This window comes from Budorcas taxicolor, chromosome 1 (assembly GCF_023091745.1).
Source record: "Budorcas taxicolor isolate Tak-1 chromosome 1, Takin1.1, whole genome shotgun sequence".
Classification (NCBI taxonomy): domain Eukaryota; kingdom Metazoa; phylum Chordata; class Mammalia; order Artiodactyla; family Bovidae; genus Budorcas; species Budorcas taxicolor.
The window spans coordinates 48372743-48389900 of record NC_068910.1 but is presented as its reverse complement, the minus strand read 5'-3'; the positions used below and the strand labels follow the sequence as shown (position 1 = coordinate 48389900).

Genomic DNA, 17158 nt, shown 5'->3' with positions numbered 1-17158 from the left:
GTCCCTTTAAAGAATATTAAAGGAGCAAATAAATTGCAAGAAAGGGACAAAGATACTGAAAAGGAAGGTGAGTGGAAGAGGGTAAATATATGGGGCAGAAATATTGGTGGCAAAGTCCAAAGATAAATATCTCCCACTGGACGTTTTTCTGGGGACTAGTTACTTCCTAAAGACAAAAAAACATGTGAAGAGAAGCTTGACTTACAGAGAGGCAGAGAATCACTCTTCTTCCATAATTTCAATTTGAGCAGAAATATCTATAACTATTTTAGTTTTCTGTAAATGCCTTTAATGTACTCTGTTTTACAGTTACTTAGGAACCCATCTATTTCAAAAAAGGAAATTCTACTAATTAAACCACATTTTCCTGTTGACGTGCAATTAAATTAAGAAATGTGTTCATGTGGGGGGAAAATGTTAACCCAAGGATTAAATTAAAATTATATCTCCAACTCCACAAACCTTTAAAAGAATGATGATATATTCTGATAATATTACTTGTGAAAATGCTCAAGGCAAATTTGATTAGAATTATAATTCTGGTGAAATAGTAATAGTACGAGATTGAGAATTCCATACCCGGAAGAATATTTTGGGGGCTGGAGCTACCAACTTCATGAGATTTAAATATATCAATGCAGTCTTCAGTGAGAAAGAGACCCTTAACAGCTTTTCTGTCCAGCTGTGACTCCACCCAGCAATTCATCAAATCTCAAGATAAAAAGAATATTTACTAGTACACTTGGTTCCGTAATGGGATTTTACTTCTAAACAGCTGTTTCTTACTTAAATAGATGTAAATCAACCAGAATGGATGACAAGGAGTTTGCATATTTGCTGCTTTTCTTTATTTGTAATTTTTATGTAACTTATATTTTTAAAAATACCTATATAGAGATGACATACTTAGAGAAAAAATTACTCTGATTCATTTCCATTAACTTCTTACTTCCTTATTGCTGACACTACTCTAAGCAGGATGCAGTCTGGATTTTTTAACTTGCTATGTGGCCTTACACAATTAATTTAATGCCTCAGTATCAGTTTCATCAGATATAAGATGGAGATGCTAATCCCTTCTTCAAGGGTTCTTGTACCTATGACAGTGTTCATGCTTAGCAAGTATTTAGCAGTGGGAGGCTGTTATTTTCAGTAAATACTCTTTCATAGCATTGTGTGCTGTGCTGTGCTAAGAAGTCGCTTCAGTCATGTCCAACTCTGCAGCCCCATGGGCTATAGCCCGCCAGGCTCCTCTATTCATGGGATTCTCCAGGCAAGAACATTGCAGTGGGTTGCCATGCCCTCCTCTAGGGGATTTTCCCAGCCCATAGATTGAACCTGTGTCTCTTGTGTCTACTGCACTGGCAGGCAGGTTCTTTACCAGTAGCACCACCTGGGGAGCCCTTCCATAGTGTTAGGAAAGTTAAGGATGAATTGGGCTTCCCTAGTGGCTCAGTAGTAAAGAATCACCGGCCAGTGCAGGAGATGTAGGTTCAGTCCTCAGGTAGGGAAGATCCCCTGGAGGAGGGCATGGCAACCCAATACAATATCCTTGCCTGGGAAATCCCATGGACAGAGGAGCCTGGCGGGCTACAGTCCATGGGGTCACAAAGAGTTGGACATGACTTGGCAACTAAACAACAGCAAGACTGAATTAAGAAAATTATCCCCACAGGTTGGCCATAAAGGCAAAACACGTAAAGGCTAAATGTAATGCAGTGTGCTACCAGCTCACTGAATGCCACCCAGCAATCTAACAAGCTGCCCCAGAGTATGAGATGAGAGCTCTTTTACTGTCCTCCCCCAACTCAGAGGAGGCTGGCTACCATCTGCCAGGCCAGTCAAGGAAAGGATGTTCTTGCAAATCAACCTCTTAGAAGCCACAGCTGAATTCCTTATTAGGAACTTCCAATTTGGACAGTCACCAGGGAAGATCCTTGGAAACCAAGCCAAAGTCTCTTGTTTGTCCTAGTTTGACTTGCCTTGAAAAAAAAAAAAAAAAGAATAGAAAACAAAAGCTGGAGACAGCTTCTGAAGCTACCTAAAGCAATTAATTTATTACAGACATTTGACCAGTGTGCTTCTAGTCACTACTACATTCCCCAGTGGCATGAACCTCAGACTATTGACATTTTTAACCTGCTGGTAGTTTGGGTGGTAACTAATGCTCTAGACAGTGCCTCGTGACCAGTGGGATCCCAGTGAGACAATCTTCACTCTGCCCATTACAGTCTGTTCTCTTCACCCAATAGGAAGGGCTGCTTTTTTGCCAAATAAGCAGTCACTGTCCAGAATGGTTAGACCACAGAGAACCAACTTACCACTGTCTCATCTGCCCAAACCATAAAGCCTTCCTGGTTATTATGTTGTGGGAAGAGCAGGCCACATATGGTGAGGATGTGCCTGGGTGCCCTTTACAAGTTGTACATCCACAGGTGGGCCCAGACTGGTCTACATGAACCCCAACCCACCTGTGGGTTACATGAATACCTCCTCTGTCTTGGGACTGTTTTCAGGTGTTGAACACATTAAAACCACAAACTTTTTTTCAATTTAATGATCCCATTGTTTGAGGATTCAATTGGAGGAAGGCCCCATTGTTAACCCCTGAAGAGTGGGCAGCATCTGACTCTAACATGTGGAAGAAGCAACCGTGCAAAGGATATGAGTGGATGGACACTTTGATGGCTGTTCTTCTGATCAGGTTGAAAGGACTGAATAACCACAGGGCCCGAGTGGCGCTAAACCGGGAAATGGTCCTCCCTTTGTTCAGCACCATAAATGTCTAAAACAAAACACAACAGAAGGCAGACCTCCAGTGAGAAACACACATCCTCACCCAACATAAGTGAGATTATCTCAGGCTCATGTGTGAGAAGGGCTCTGAAACCCATGAGTCAATGAGAGGCAAATGGAGGGGCAGACAGAGAGAAAGACCCCAGGCCCCCGTGGCTGACTGCACATCAGATAGGCCCCGGAGGCTGCCCAGTGAATAGGCAACTGACCCAGGGCTGGTGAGATATATCATACAAGGGGGAGGATTCTGGCAGCAGGGAGGTGGAGTTCTGGTTGCATTTAATTCCTCTTCTGATTAGTGGAACATCCCTGGAATGGTCCTTCTGTTCTCTACCTCCTAGGTCTCCCCTTTCAAACCTTCTACTTGTTCACTCCTCTGAACATCTAGGGAGGATGTAGGTTCTTGGCAAGTGAGAAGAGAGAGAAAGGCATTCCAGTGCCTTCTTATTTTTCTCTGCAAACCATATTTAAGATGGCTGGTTCCTGCCCTTCCCAGCTCCCAAATGCACACCCCTTTCTCAGCTGTGTAGAATGTCCGAGATAGTTCTAGTTTAAACTGGATGTTCTCAAACTTTAATTTTAAGGCCCTTTCATATTCTCAAAAATTATTGAGAACCTTAAAAATATTTTGTTAACGTTTATACTTTTTTCTTACACCATGTGTGTGAATGTACATATGTGTGTGTGGGGGGGTACGGGCTTCCCAGGTGGCACTAGCGGTAAAGAATCTGCCTGGCAATGCAGGAGACATAAGAGACATGTGTTTGATCCCTGGGTTGGGAAGATCCCCTGGAGGAGGGCATGGCAATCCACTTCAGTATTCTTGTCTGGAGAATCTCATGGACAGGGGAGCCTGGTAGGCTATGGTCCATAGGGTCACAAAGAGTTGGATATGACTGAAGTGACTTAGCAAGCATGCATATGTCTGTATATATGCATGCATATATGTGTGTGTATATATATATATATATATATTTATATACAATATCAGAAATAAAAAGGGCCTTTTTTTATTGCGTAAACACAAGAGTATACAAACATACATTCCTGTAGCTGTTAGACTGATGTGATCCTCTATTAATAGCCTCTACATTCACTATTATATATTCACAAGAGAATGTGAGTGGAAAAGACAAATGACATCTAAGGATCTTTAAGGCAAAGTTTGGAACTCCTGAACCCACTAGAAGGGTTTTGGGAACCCCAGGGGTTTCGAGACCCTACTTTGAAGACCACTGGTTTAAATCATCCTGATATTGGTTCCCCTTCCTTATTCTACCCACTGCCCCTCCTCCAGCCTGAAGATCTCTGCTCCCTACTTGCATAGAGAGCCAACACCTCTAGAGATCTGAGGCTAGAACTCAACCAAGGGAATGGCCAACTTTATCTGAAAACTCCACAACAGCTGTCTTTAGAGGATCTAAATTTAATTAACTTCCACCATGAATACCATAGGGATTCAAAGAAAACATTGAGGAGGTGAGTTAGAGATACTTTTCACTAACTGAGTCCAGCTGACAGTCACATCACCCAGGGTGCAGGAGGACTCCTGGACTGGGTGGGACAGAGGCCTCCTCTCCCAGAGCCGAGAATGGCCATTCCCGCCAGTAGCTCTTACCCGGTGTGTGCTGTAGAAGGGGTCCAGATCCTCCAGCGGCTCCCCAATCAGCTCAGCCGGGAGCGTACCATAGAACTTGGGCAACTGGTTGCAGGCTTTCAAGTCTAGCTGGGGCCGAGGCTTCTCTTTCTGGTCCTTCTGCCTCCTGAACTTCTCTTTGACTTTCTTTGACTCTTGCTTAGCAGCAATTCTTTTTTCAATCTCCACCAGGGACTCCGGGGTGAATCGACGGAAGTTGGTAGTTTCCAGGGACCCAAAGGGGAATTCCATCTTCTCATTCTTCTTTAGGAAGAATGTATTCTTATGAGAGTGAACACAACCACAGAGAGGTAACAGCCTGCCTACTAGCTCACCTCCTCCAACCCTGCTTGCTAGAACAGCTTCCCCCACCCTCCCCTCACCTCTCTAGTTCTTTCCTTAATTCACACTGAGCTCCCCTAGGACTCTATTGCCCTGCAGTGTTCTTGAGGGAGGCTGTTCAGTCCACTCTAAGCCAGTACCTCAGAGTAGTCTCCGTGCTGTCCATGAGCTTCTAGCCACTGTTTGTTTATCGTTTTTGTATCCCACCACCACCAGATCCAGCCACAGTGCCCTCTCTCCCCATTTCTATGACCCCTGAGTATAGGCACTTAGCTGCATTCATCAAAGACTTCGGTTTATGATTTACTTTATCTTGAGTCTCATCCTACTTCCCGATCACCACCTTTTATCTGCTGACAATTTTGATGCTTCTCCCCTTCTCTGAACTCCATCTGGACCTCCAGACTGCTTTCTCTTTTTGTCCATGACTGAACAGTTCTCTCCATATCCAGATAAGAATCCCATGAACAACCACCCCCCTGTCCCTATCCTAAATATCCAGCCTAGGTCAACTTAGATGAGTCTAACTCAGGTTTCTGTGAATCAGGACTGTCGCGCAGTGAGGAGGAACATCAGTGCCACTTAGGAATCATATGGTTCCCCTAGGCAACAGTTTCTCCTAGTCTGATATTTCAAATACTGTTTGTCTTTCCTGACTGCTTTCTCCCACTTCCCCTTCCAGTAAGACAATAACCACATTCCCTCCCTCATTAAGAACACACAACTCCTTCAACTTCATGCCCCCAAACCTCTGACTTACCTACCATCTGAACCCTCCTATCTTCCCTCCTGTCACAGTCAGGAGAACATCACCTCTCATTCTGGCTAAGACCAGTCTTCCTTCTGCTTTGGACCGTATCCCTTACTACCTCACTTCTGTCTCCTGACTTGTCTGCTGGTTCCTTCCTATCAGCATTTAGAGATGCTCAAGTCTCTTTCAACTTTAAATTTTTTTGCCTTGCACACAGCCCATCCAGTCCTTCCCTCTTCTCTCCTACCATTCCCTGCTGAGTTCTGCTCACTATCTCCAGCCATTCTTCAGTTTTAGCAGCTTTATGTCCACTGCCTCACTAACATGCCTCCTTGTAAAAACAGCAGAGACCTGCTTATAGCTAAATTCAGGGAGAACTTCTCAGTTCTTGTCTTGATGAGGTTATTGACTATTTTGCCTACTTCCTCCTTCTCGAAACACAGTCTCTCCTCAGCTGCTGTGACACACTCAGTCTCCCTTTCCACACTTTCTCCCATGTGTGACCGTGACTCTAGAGGCTCTACATTATGCTCTTAAAAGTTTTGCATAGTGATAATAACAATGAGAATAGCATTTATAGAGATTCAGTATGTTTCAGATTCTGAACTAAGCAATTTGCATGCATTAACATATTAACCATCACTTACCCTATGAGGCATTATCTCTAATATGTAAATGAGAAACCAGAGTGGCAAGGTTCACTTTTCCAAGACCACATTGCTAATAAGAGGCAGGACAAGCACTCAGTCCCAGGTCTGTGTGACACCACCTCCTTAGAGCATCTCAACCATACTTAAGGCTTCAGTTCTCGTCTATAGGCAGATGACTCCTGACTCTTTATCTCCAGCTCTTATTACGTCCATGGGGATCAGACTCTAATCTGGTATTTCTACTTGAATGTATACTGGCCACCTCAAACTCAACATGACCCAAACTGAAATTATCATCTCTTCACCCTTTTCTAGTATCTGCCTCTCCTCAAAGCTTTCTGCCTCTGTGAATGGTACCCCAAGAGCCTATTTCTGTGCCTGTCCACAACTTAGCTATCACCATAATGTCCTTTCTATTTCATTCCCACATCCAATCAGACATCCAGTGCTATAAATTCCACCTGCCAAGTATCTTCTCTTCATTCTCTTTAGCCTCTCCATCATACCTGTGGTTAAATCACTATCATCCAATTACTGACCTTCTATGTATCCCTTTTTCTTCCTCTTTAGTCCTTTTTCATCTATTTTCCAACTGTATCCAAATGATCTTTCTAAAATGAAAATCTGGCTATTTTATATTCTTATTTAAACTCCTTCTAAAGCTCCCTACAACACTCAAGGTAACCCTCACTGTGTATTTACCTCTCCGTCACTGTGGTTGCCAGGCATACCATTTTTATTATTTTCCCCTTAAATCTAACACATTCTTTTCCATTTTATGACCTTTCCATGTTCTGTTCCTTTTGCCTAAAATTATTCCTCCACCTTGATTTGCCTGATTAATCTCCCCTCCTTCTTTAACTCTTGGGATAAATCTTCTATTTCTGATCCTATATGAAATCTGTGTTGGTTTTTCCATTTCATGCTGCCTAACTTGCTGCATTTTCTCTATAAACCTCTGATTCATAATTGCTATTTGCTTTTCTATTTCTCTCACCAAATTGTAAGCTCAGTGAGGGAATACAGTTATCCTGTTCAGTATTGATTCTCCAGCCTGTAGCATAGTGTCTGGCATTTAGTAAACACTCAGTAGATATTTATTAAATTAATAGTGGTTTTGAGTGTTAGGAAAACAGGGAAGAGAAAGCACCAGGACTTGGACAGTAAGACCAGGATGGGTAGACTTTTACTATATCCCATGTTACTGGCGGTGTTGGGGGGTGGGGCGGTGCGAGTGTTTTTCTGTTCGTTAACAACTTCAGGCAGGCATTCCCAAAGTCCATCCTGATTTGGATTAAATTTGTTCTCCAAGGTTGAAGGAAAACAGTGAGGACTGAACACTGGAGGGTTGTGAGGGCAAAGAGGTGTTGAACATTACAGATATGCTACAGCCATAAACGGAGAAGAACCAGGATCTGTCAGTGTTGTAGAAAAGCAGGCAGAGAAGTTTTAAGAACTGTTGAACCTTATTTTGGGGATGGGAATGGTTTTAGTCATGGGGATCCAGAAGGAGCATGAGTAAGTGCAGTGGAGTAGAAAAGATGGGACTAGATTGCTTGATTTGCCGAGAGTAGTTGGGTATGGGTGTAACTACAGGCATGATTAAACTAACTATGAGGCTACCCAAAGAGTAGGACCATGATAATAAGCTGCTTCAGGTTCTGCTTCCATGACTTGGCTGCTTGGTAGCATAACAAAAATATTATCAGGGTGTCACTAGAATAGAAAAAATGGTTGGACATTTCATGGATAGATTGTGAATGTGGCTAAGCTGGTGCTCAGAAGTAGTAACTAAGCCATTGACACATCTGAGTGAAACTGTATTGTACATGGTGCTGAGAGTGTGGTTAGGCTCTTTGTTAGTGTCATGAGCAACCTAGCTAACTTTAGCACTGGAGATATTGCTGCGGTCTCCGTACTAATAGGAACATGGAATTAAATGTCTCCTGTTTCAAGGGATGTGGCCAGACTAGTCAAGATTTAGAGTAGTCTCTAAAGTGTCAGCATTTTAGATAGCTGTGATACTGATAAGTGTCTATCTGAGATGTCCATTGACCTGAAAAATTTAATTGTTAGGCATCTGATTGGAGCAACAAGGAAACAAGACATGCCAGTAAGGTATCCAGAGAAGAGATAGATTTTGAAGTAGCAATGCCACTGGGAAAGTGCAATAAGCTGTTTGTGGTAATGAAAGTGAGACCACATTATGAATGCTCTTGCTCAATAGTCAGAGATTGAGCCTCAGATATCTGGGACGTCAGAAAAAATATCAGAATTGTCTTTGAACTTGAATAGTCCTAAGTTGCCCCTGGTGCTAAAGGAATAGGGCTATGGGAATCCTTGCTGAGTATAATTTATCTCTGAATGATTCAGAGATAATAGCTAGGTGATTTGTTGTCCAGGGATGGAGAACAACAAAAACTATTTACAGTGTGGAGAAAATGGTGTGTACCATCTTTGGTGCTGAAAGAGCAAAGTAATACCTAGCATGTCCTTGAGCTGTCCGTGGTGCTGAAAAAGAACTGTGGGGATGGGTGAGAGCCTAGTGAGAATGGTTTTCTATGAGGCTTGGTGAACAACTGCCCTGTTTGTAGTACTCATTGAGTGTGTCAGCCTATAGTGCTGAGAATAATCAAATTTCGGTGGGAGATAAAGTGGAAGAAAGGAGTAATTCAAGGAAGAAAGAAATCTGAAAGTTTGAGGGAAAGTGCCTAATAAGCATTTAATCAAAACATCTCTGCCCACTAGAACAGAGATCCAAATAAAGTCGAAGAGGAGGAAAACATTCTTTCCTTATGAGTCTTCGTTTTCCAACCTAAACCCATTGAAAATAAACAAGGAGGGGAGAAACATTTTTTTACAGTAAGGAAGAAATCAAGTTCCTCATCACATGATCTGGAGTATTATGGAACCAGAAACTCAGGGTGGTGGATTTGGTCAGTTCTAGAGATTCCAAGTTATAATTAATAAAAAGAGAGAGAAAAGTATTGTGGTTTTGTTAAAACAGCACTGGAATTGGAGAAAGAAGTTTGAATTCTGATACTAACTAGGTTTTTTTGAACTGTTCTTACCCTCATTTCTATGATTTGTGAACTGGAGATGCTAACATCTGCCCTGCTAATCTGATGCCATTGTTGGGAGAATCAAATAATATATGTGAAAGCATTTTGTAAGCTAAGTGCTATGCAAATGTACAATGTAACTTTAATATTTCCCATTACACATGTGGTTTAATAGCCAATAGCCACTTAGTCTATTTCAATTCTGCACCACTAGTTCTCTGCATACAATTGAAATAAACATTTGAGATCATTTACAATTAAACACAGTATTAAAAACTCATAATGTTTCCACTTTATTTCTCCATCCCCCACCTTTAGTGAATGGATACTTTTGAATATGGTTCAGCTGCCCAAAATGAAAGTGTTTATTTACTGAGATAATGTGTATTACAATATACTCAAGAATTTGAAGGGAATTCATGCTGTGGATAAGAGTTTTTTATTAAAAACATATAGAATCTATTTTTCTCCTCAACAGAATTCCTATCCTATTCAATGGGTCCCTATCAGAGTATATCATTAACAGACCCTCAGAATTCTTGAGTGAGGGAGATTGGCAAGCATTGTGAGTTCTTATAGTTTTTAAAACATGCCCAGGCACATTTAAATAAGCTAGAGATTTTGTGAGTGCTGATGTCTTATGAATCTGGAAGTAAAGCTGGCTTTGACTCATTCTGAGGGTGATCTTGTGAGGAAACTAAGGTTTTGTCTAGTTAAGGACAGGTTAACTTTGCAGCAGAAAACATCAGGAATTGGCTTGATCAAGCACCTGGAAGAAGTATTTCTCCCTGACATGACTGATCTGTTCAGTTGCCTTCTGGAAGCAACTGTTTGAGGAATAAGATGATGGTCCTTCATATTTGTTTTGCTTCTTGACTCTCTAGGGAATGAGAAGCAACACATCCCTTGGCTATAGTCAAATATGAACATTGCCCTGTGCCTTTAAGGTTCAAGGGTTCTCTTGAAATTTCCATAGCCTGGAAGTGCTCAACTGAGCTGCTGGTTTCAGGGCGAGCCTGGAAGATTTTGCTCTTTCTCATTTTGTCAAATACTCAAAGATTCTTCCTTTCTCAGTAACTGCTAACTGCTAAGGCTTAATGCATATTTAGCCCTATAAGGTGTCATGGATAATACAGTGGTACAGAGGAAAAACCACTGGGCCAAAAATTAGAAGACTGGAGCCCCAGTCACAGGTCTATAATAAACCTTGTTCATTCTTGGGGTATTTTCTCTTTCTGATTTCAGTTTTCTCCTCTGTACGATGAGGTAATTGGTCTAAGTGTACACTCAGACCTTCCCATCTAACAAAAGGTCATGTTTCTTGCTTTGGGTGCCTTTGAGTATTTTCAGGGAAAAAAGAATCCTAACAATTAGGAGATGACTGTAAAAAAAAGGGGGGGGGCGCTAAATTATACGGTTCTGGCCATGGAGTTTTAAATCATAAAGACAAGCGCCTGAAGGTATTGAAGAAGAGCAGGACAAATCTAGATGAGAGAAGTTGGTGAAGTCTTACTGTTTTTAGAAATTTTATGACTGTATTATAATATGAATGTCACATGTTCTAGCTGGGTGAGGTACAAGTGCACACTGGGCTAAGGGACCCTAAAGAATATGCAATTTCACACCCAAGCTGACAGCCCCCACTGGAGTATTTTCTCCCTTTTTCTGGCCTTGGTTGAACACCTCCTAAAAACAGTGGCACCTATATGAGGCCCCTTTCCATGAGGCAATTCTATGGCTGTTAATCTTCTTCTTAAACATTAATTATTTTAGAGTCAAATATGTTTCTCATGAACAATAATCCCCTTTTTTCTTTGCCGAGTTTCTAAAGAAAATATATGCAAATGCTGACAGGTAGAAATGGATTTTGGACAAGTTTCTAAGGCAAGAGAACTGTGAATATTATGTAAATGCCAACCAATATAATGCAGCCCATTGGTTTATTTCAGGGAAGCAAAAGGTGTTCAGAAAATCCAGTGCTGCTGCGTGGCTCTTGACATTGAATGAATCCATCTTTTGTCCACAAATCACATTCTGATTTGGTCCTCAAATTCTGCTTTCAAAAGGCAAATTCTGACATAAATGACATGTCTCCTTTTAGGCCACTGCTTAAATGTCACTTCCTCGGGGAGGCCTTCTGTGATATTGCCTTTCTAAATTAGATACCTTCAAGGTGATCTCCCAAAGAATCCTATTCTTTTCTGACATTTATCATAGCTTATAATTTTATTTATTAATGTGTTTGTTTAATATCTGTCTGCCCTAGTCAACTGTAACTCCTGTGAGGACAGACACAAATTTATTCCATCCATGGTTCTGGGCCCCCCAGTGCCTGGTACAGTATACAGCATGAAGTATTGTCACTGGATAAAAACGAGATCTCAGTGAAACTGTCACTTTTAAAACCTGCATCGCACATGCTTAGTATTTCAGATATTCCAAAATGCACTATGTGACTTTACCTAATACTTGATTTCTCTAAAATTTTTAACACATTTTTACCTCTCCTTCAATATAATGAAATATTTTCCACTGGTTAAGAAACCGATAAGTAGAGAGGCAATGTGTAATGGTTAAGTTCTTAAATTCCGGAGCCAGACTATCTAGGTTTAACTCCCTAGTCTACAAATTATTAGCTGTGGGACATTGGAAAAGTTACTTGACTACTCTGTCCTCAGTTTTCTCATCTATAAAGCTAGTTTAATAAAAGCACCATGAGGCTATCATGAGAATTAAATAAGTGCTTAGAACAACACTTATCTATAGTTGCTTAGAGCAATGACTAGAACATAGGAAGCATATCTATAGTTGCTTAGAGAAATGACTAGAACATAGGAAGCATATGTTAATTTTGCTGTTACTATCAGTATTCCCCAAGGGAACATGATTATTAAGTAGTTGACCCGGAAGTGCTACACAATCCATCTGGTTTCATATCAAACTGAACAATCTCCCCGAAGGACAGCTATCTCTAGTCGACAGGTGAAGACTCTGAGACTCAGGTGGATAACAGATCTTGCCCAAGTCCCCCAGCTGGAAAGGAGCAGTGTTGGGAGAACAACCCAGATATCCACCAATCATGCTGTCAGTCTCCCCAGGAGACTCTCTCCTGCCCTCATACTGATGCTCAACAGAGCTAGGATTGGAACAGATGAGAACAGGAGGTGTGCAGTGCCTGGATGAGCACTGAACCAGCAGGCCAACCAGGACATTCCAAGCTGACTCTATTATTAACCCATTTCGATAGATAAGGCACTAAAGCCTTGAGGCTGACATAGCCAAGATCAGAGCTTATTGGAGACCTAAGTCATTATTCTTATCTGTTCTGCCCAGAAGGTGAAGAATAGAAGTATTAACACTGTTTCTTTCTGTTTTCTTTTCTTTTTTTTTTGTCCATATTGCATGACATGTAGGATCTTAGTTCCCTGACTGGAGATCAAACCCATGGCCCTTGCATTAGAAGCATGGAGTTTTAACCACTGGACCTTCAGGGAAGTCCCAACATGGATTCTTTTGGGGGGTATTATTTTTGTTGATTTCTTTAAAATAGAGGTTTAACAAGCATACGAAGGAAATAAGAGGCACTGATCTTAACTTTACAGTTTGGTGCTTTTTTTTTTTTTAACATATGCAAACACCTGTGTAACTAGCACCAAGACCAATATGGAGAACATTTCTGGGACCCAGAGACTCCCCATGTAACCACTAGTCTGACTTCTGTCACCACTTTGCTTATGCCTTTGCTGCTCCCCGCTTCCCCCCATGCTCAGTAACCGCCCCCTTCTCCATCTGTCTAAAGCCCCCCCACTATTCAAGGCCTTCCTCTTCATGTAGCATCTGTAACTTGTGCTGCCTGTCAGCTCTGCGAGCCCTTCAATTAATAATAATACCATGGCTCACTCTGTGTCTAATGCAAGGTCAGACTTACACCTGCTGATGCATGCATGCTGGGCTTAGAATGCCTTGGCCCCTCCCTATGAAACGTGAACAAAGTATCTCTACGAGGCCTCCCCTCTTGTCATCTCAAAGCCAATCAGTGCCACATGGCAGAGGGAATTCCTCACGTACGGCAGGGAACCTGGGTCCCAGCTCTTCGTGCCAGTAACTAGCTATGCAAACTTGACTAATGGGTGGGCTTTCAGAAGAAGTCACTAAAACTGAAATTCCAGGTCCCACTGGAGACCTGGAATTTTATCTATAAAATGAGGGTGCTGGACTAAATGATTCTAAGAATAGTAGCTAATAGGCTAGGCTAGGTCCTTTACACATTCTGCTGTTTAAACTTCACCATCATCTTGTGAAATAGGTATTATTACGGCCATTTCACAGTTGAGGAAACAAAAGGAAGCGGGGAGAGTTTGTCTGATGTGCTAATAAATAACAAAGCTGGGACACTACCCGAGGTCTGGCTCCATCAGCAGGCCTGTGCTCACAGCTCCTGTACTCTCTGCCCACCTGTGGTCACTGTGACCTCTCCCCACTCTTCTGATCCAGTTTGTGAAACATGACTCTTTGTCCTCTCTGGAGCCCCAGGGGAAAGCATGACAATGAGCAGCAAGAAAAGAGGAGTGACCACGGGAGTCTAATGAGCAAGATGAGCCACAGCGACATCTTCCCCAAGGACAAACAGTCCTAAGCTCCCAGAATTGATGCCAGCAGGCAAGGGAGACAACACATTTGGTTGAAGTGGGAGAGAGGATGCTTCTGTGTTTGAATCTTTTTCCCAGTATGATCCAGAACCCCAAGCCATGATTTTTAACTCAGGAAGCACTTGCTGAGCAGCCAGTGTGTACGAAGTTGTGACGGGGGTATGCAAATCAAGGAGGCTGAGATCCTGCCATTCAGAAACTGACACTCTGGTGGGATCTGTAGTAGGGACACGTATCATACAAAGAAACATTAAGTGAGGTGGTGAGGCAGAAGCAGAGAAGGGAAGACAGGGCATTATGCCTTGTGGGAGGATGAGGTCTATCCAGGACTTGGAAGGGCGGGTAAGATCTGGGCAGGAAGTGATTACACAGAAAGAGTGAGCCCAGTAATGAGGAATGTATCAGAAATGGCAGAGAAATAGCAGAGGGGGAAGGGATAGCATTCTTTCATGGGCTCAGGAGGCATGGACTCTGAGCTCATGATATTAGTTTGTATGTGGGACCCAGGCTGGGTTTGTTCTGAGACAGAGGGGATCAGTGGAATCCACGGGCTGATGCTCATGAAAAAGCTGAGGTCTCAAGAGTCTTTTTGATGTGATTGGGTTCTGACACAAAGGAATGCACACCCAGATCAATGATCACTGTTTTTTTCTCCTCCTAGAAAAGCATTTCCTTGGCAATATTTATTTGTGAAAGACTCTTTATCCACCACGTATCATTACAGGCCATTCTCTTTTTCCATTTCCTTTTGATGACGATTTTCTTAAAACCATCCTTGCAAATACCCACTCTTATATACACCTGGGGCAAAAAAAAAAAAAAAAAATGCTGATGTTTCACATTAAATGCTTATTTATTATTTTTATCACCATGATTTGATTGCTAAGTGAGTGGCTAGGGAACCCATAAATTATTTCTTAAGACCACTCTAAAATCCTCCTAACATTTGAAACCAACTTTCTGCCATTTCAAAACAAATTCTTCCATCAAACTAAAAGCAGTTCTTTTCACGCTGTTATTTTCTCCTTCCTCCCACGCTGTGCGGCTGGAAAGCTCAACCTTTAGGCTGCTGTTACTCAAAATACATATGTGGGGTTGCTTCTACTCGCTTCATTTTGCAAGTCCAGGAAAGCCAACTCAAACTACATTTTAAAATCACAGAAGAGTTTTCTTTTTCTGGCACTGACCTGATAGGTACTCTCAAAGAGCAAACCATGATCAAGAATCAAATGTACACAAAGTGCCCTTGAACTAAGGTGGGGAGGGGGAAGCCAAACAGAGCCAGAACCATAGAAACTTCTGAATGAGTCATTCTTCTGGATTGCAGATTTGGGACTAAAAACAAAGCAGAGGAAACTTCGGTTCGACCTGTTGTCAGCTTTCTGAACATGTATAAATGCTCCCCAGAAGCTTGCAAAACACCTTTGATCATCTGTTTGTCTTTTTTCACCACCATTCTAAAACAAGAATTTCTCAACCATGTTGCCCATCACAGTATTCTCAAGAGCACTGAAAAAATATATATAGATTCTTAGCAGTCACTCCTACACCAGATTAACTAGGCCTCAAGTGGGGCCCAGGAATCTGTTTCTAAAAAGCTCTCCAGATAATTCTAATTTGTGACCAAGAGAGGAACCCACTGCTTTTAACCTTACTTGTGTTTCCCTAACAGGAGTACTTGTTGCTTAAGTTTGAGGCAAACTTATCTCTGGAGGAGTGTATCACCTCCCATCCACAGACCCACATTCTCTGCTTTCTCTGTTCATTCTTATTTACATTTTCATCAACACTACTAGGACATTTGGCCTCTGTTACCACAGCTTTGGTAAAATTTCTGAAATTATGCTTGCTAGTAAAACATCTTTATATCAATGTGACTCTTTGAAGAGTGTAAACTCAACATTAATGTGGCATATAGAATTGATAGTTTGGGATTTGGCTATATTTCCCCCTGATCCTTCAGAGGAAGGGAAGCAGGAGAGTCTTCTATACAAACAGATCAATTGTAAAACTATTTTCTAAGAACTATGGGTGTTTGGGGACAGTCATGTATTCAACAGCCCATAAAACGTTTCATTTTGGGATCATGGACAAAACCTGTAATTCTTCCCAATCACCCCAAACCTAAATCTTTACACCATTAGCCACAGACAGGCCCCCGAGTCCCAGAGTCAAACCTTTGCTGCTCAATCTTGTTTGTCTTTTAGGTGGAGAGGTCGCCTCTTCTATCCCAGATCACCTCCACTGGAAACCATGAGTTCCTGAAACCTATGCTCAGCTTAACATCAAGCATGGCCAGAAGACACTCCGACTGATGTCTGTTCTGCCGGGAGGCTACAAGCAACTCTGGGAAAGGAGGAAAGTCCAGGACCCCCAGTTTTGCTAAGACTTACACTTGTATGTCCTCAGGGAGGTGGTTCAGTCCGTCTGCTGGGAATCTCACTGTCCTTCACTGGGAACTGCAAGGAATCCTCCTTTCTTGGGTGGCATTCCCATTTCCCATCACAAGATCCACCCTGGCTGCTGGTGCTCCAGAAAGTGCTCTCCTTGGATGGAAGCAGGGCGTGGGGAGGGGGCGGGGAAGCTTATGTGTGATTAGATGGTAAAGTAACAAATGTGATTTTAAATGATCTCATGGGAAAGGCTGAAACCTGAGGAAGCCAAGAAGCTGCACTTTAGATCGCAGTGCCTCCGGCATCCACAATAGACGCCCAGTCTGGAGCAAGGCTGCCTTGAATATTCACAGGCAACACCTCACCACTGACCACAAAGAGCAGGGCTGCACCCATACACAGGGGTCTTTACCTTCTGCTTCCAGAACAGACACTCATGTTTATTTCAATATTTTTGTTCTCCTTCCCCACTAAAACTTCAACATTTTATTTTTCCTACTTTGAAAACACTGAATTGAAAAGCACATTGAAGTAGTTTTCTTATTCTTCAAGTGTATTCAGTAAAAGGCCAGATCTTGTGAAAGAACAGTTTGAAATGAAATTGCCAAAAAGGTCTGAGACCTCAGATTTTGTAAAAGAGCAGGAGAAAATAACATGTCCACGTGGCCATGGGACCAAGAGTGAAGCTGAGAGGTCCCAGCCCCTCCGGACTGCTCTGAGGCTGCCTGGGCTGCTGGGGTGGGAGTCATCCCTCAAGGCTAGCTTATATTGCAGGAAACTGGCTGGATGTTGTGTTGCATTATAACTTCATTTATGCAAAATTTCCCAAATCAAACAAAAAACGGCTTTTTCAGGTCAGGATTCAGTTCTGATGAAGTG

The 17158-nt window shown here is 42.2% G+C and overlaps 1 protein-coding gene across 1 annotated transcript in view; it reads right to left on the bottom strand.

The window, feature by feature from the left end:
• The window catches only part of SCN10A (sodium voltage-gated channel alpha subunit 10), an 87075-nt gene extending 82391 nt beyond the window's left edge, over positions 1 to 4684 (bottom strand). The window contains exons 1-2 of the mRNA XM_052644447.1: positions 4415 to 4684; positions 2658 to 2785 (exon numbers count right to left, since the gene is read on the bottom strand). Coding sequence (XP_052500407.1) covers positions 2658 to 2785; positions 4415 to 4684 — 398 coding nt within the window. The remainder of the gene's footprint in view (positions 1 to 2657; positions 2786 to 4414) is intronic.
• Between the last annotated feature and the right edge of the window lie 12474 nt (positions 4685 to 17158).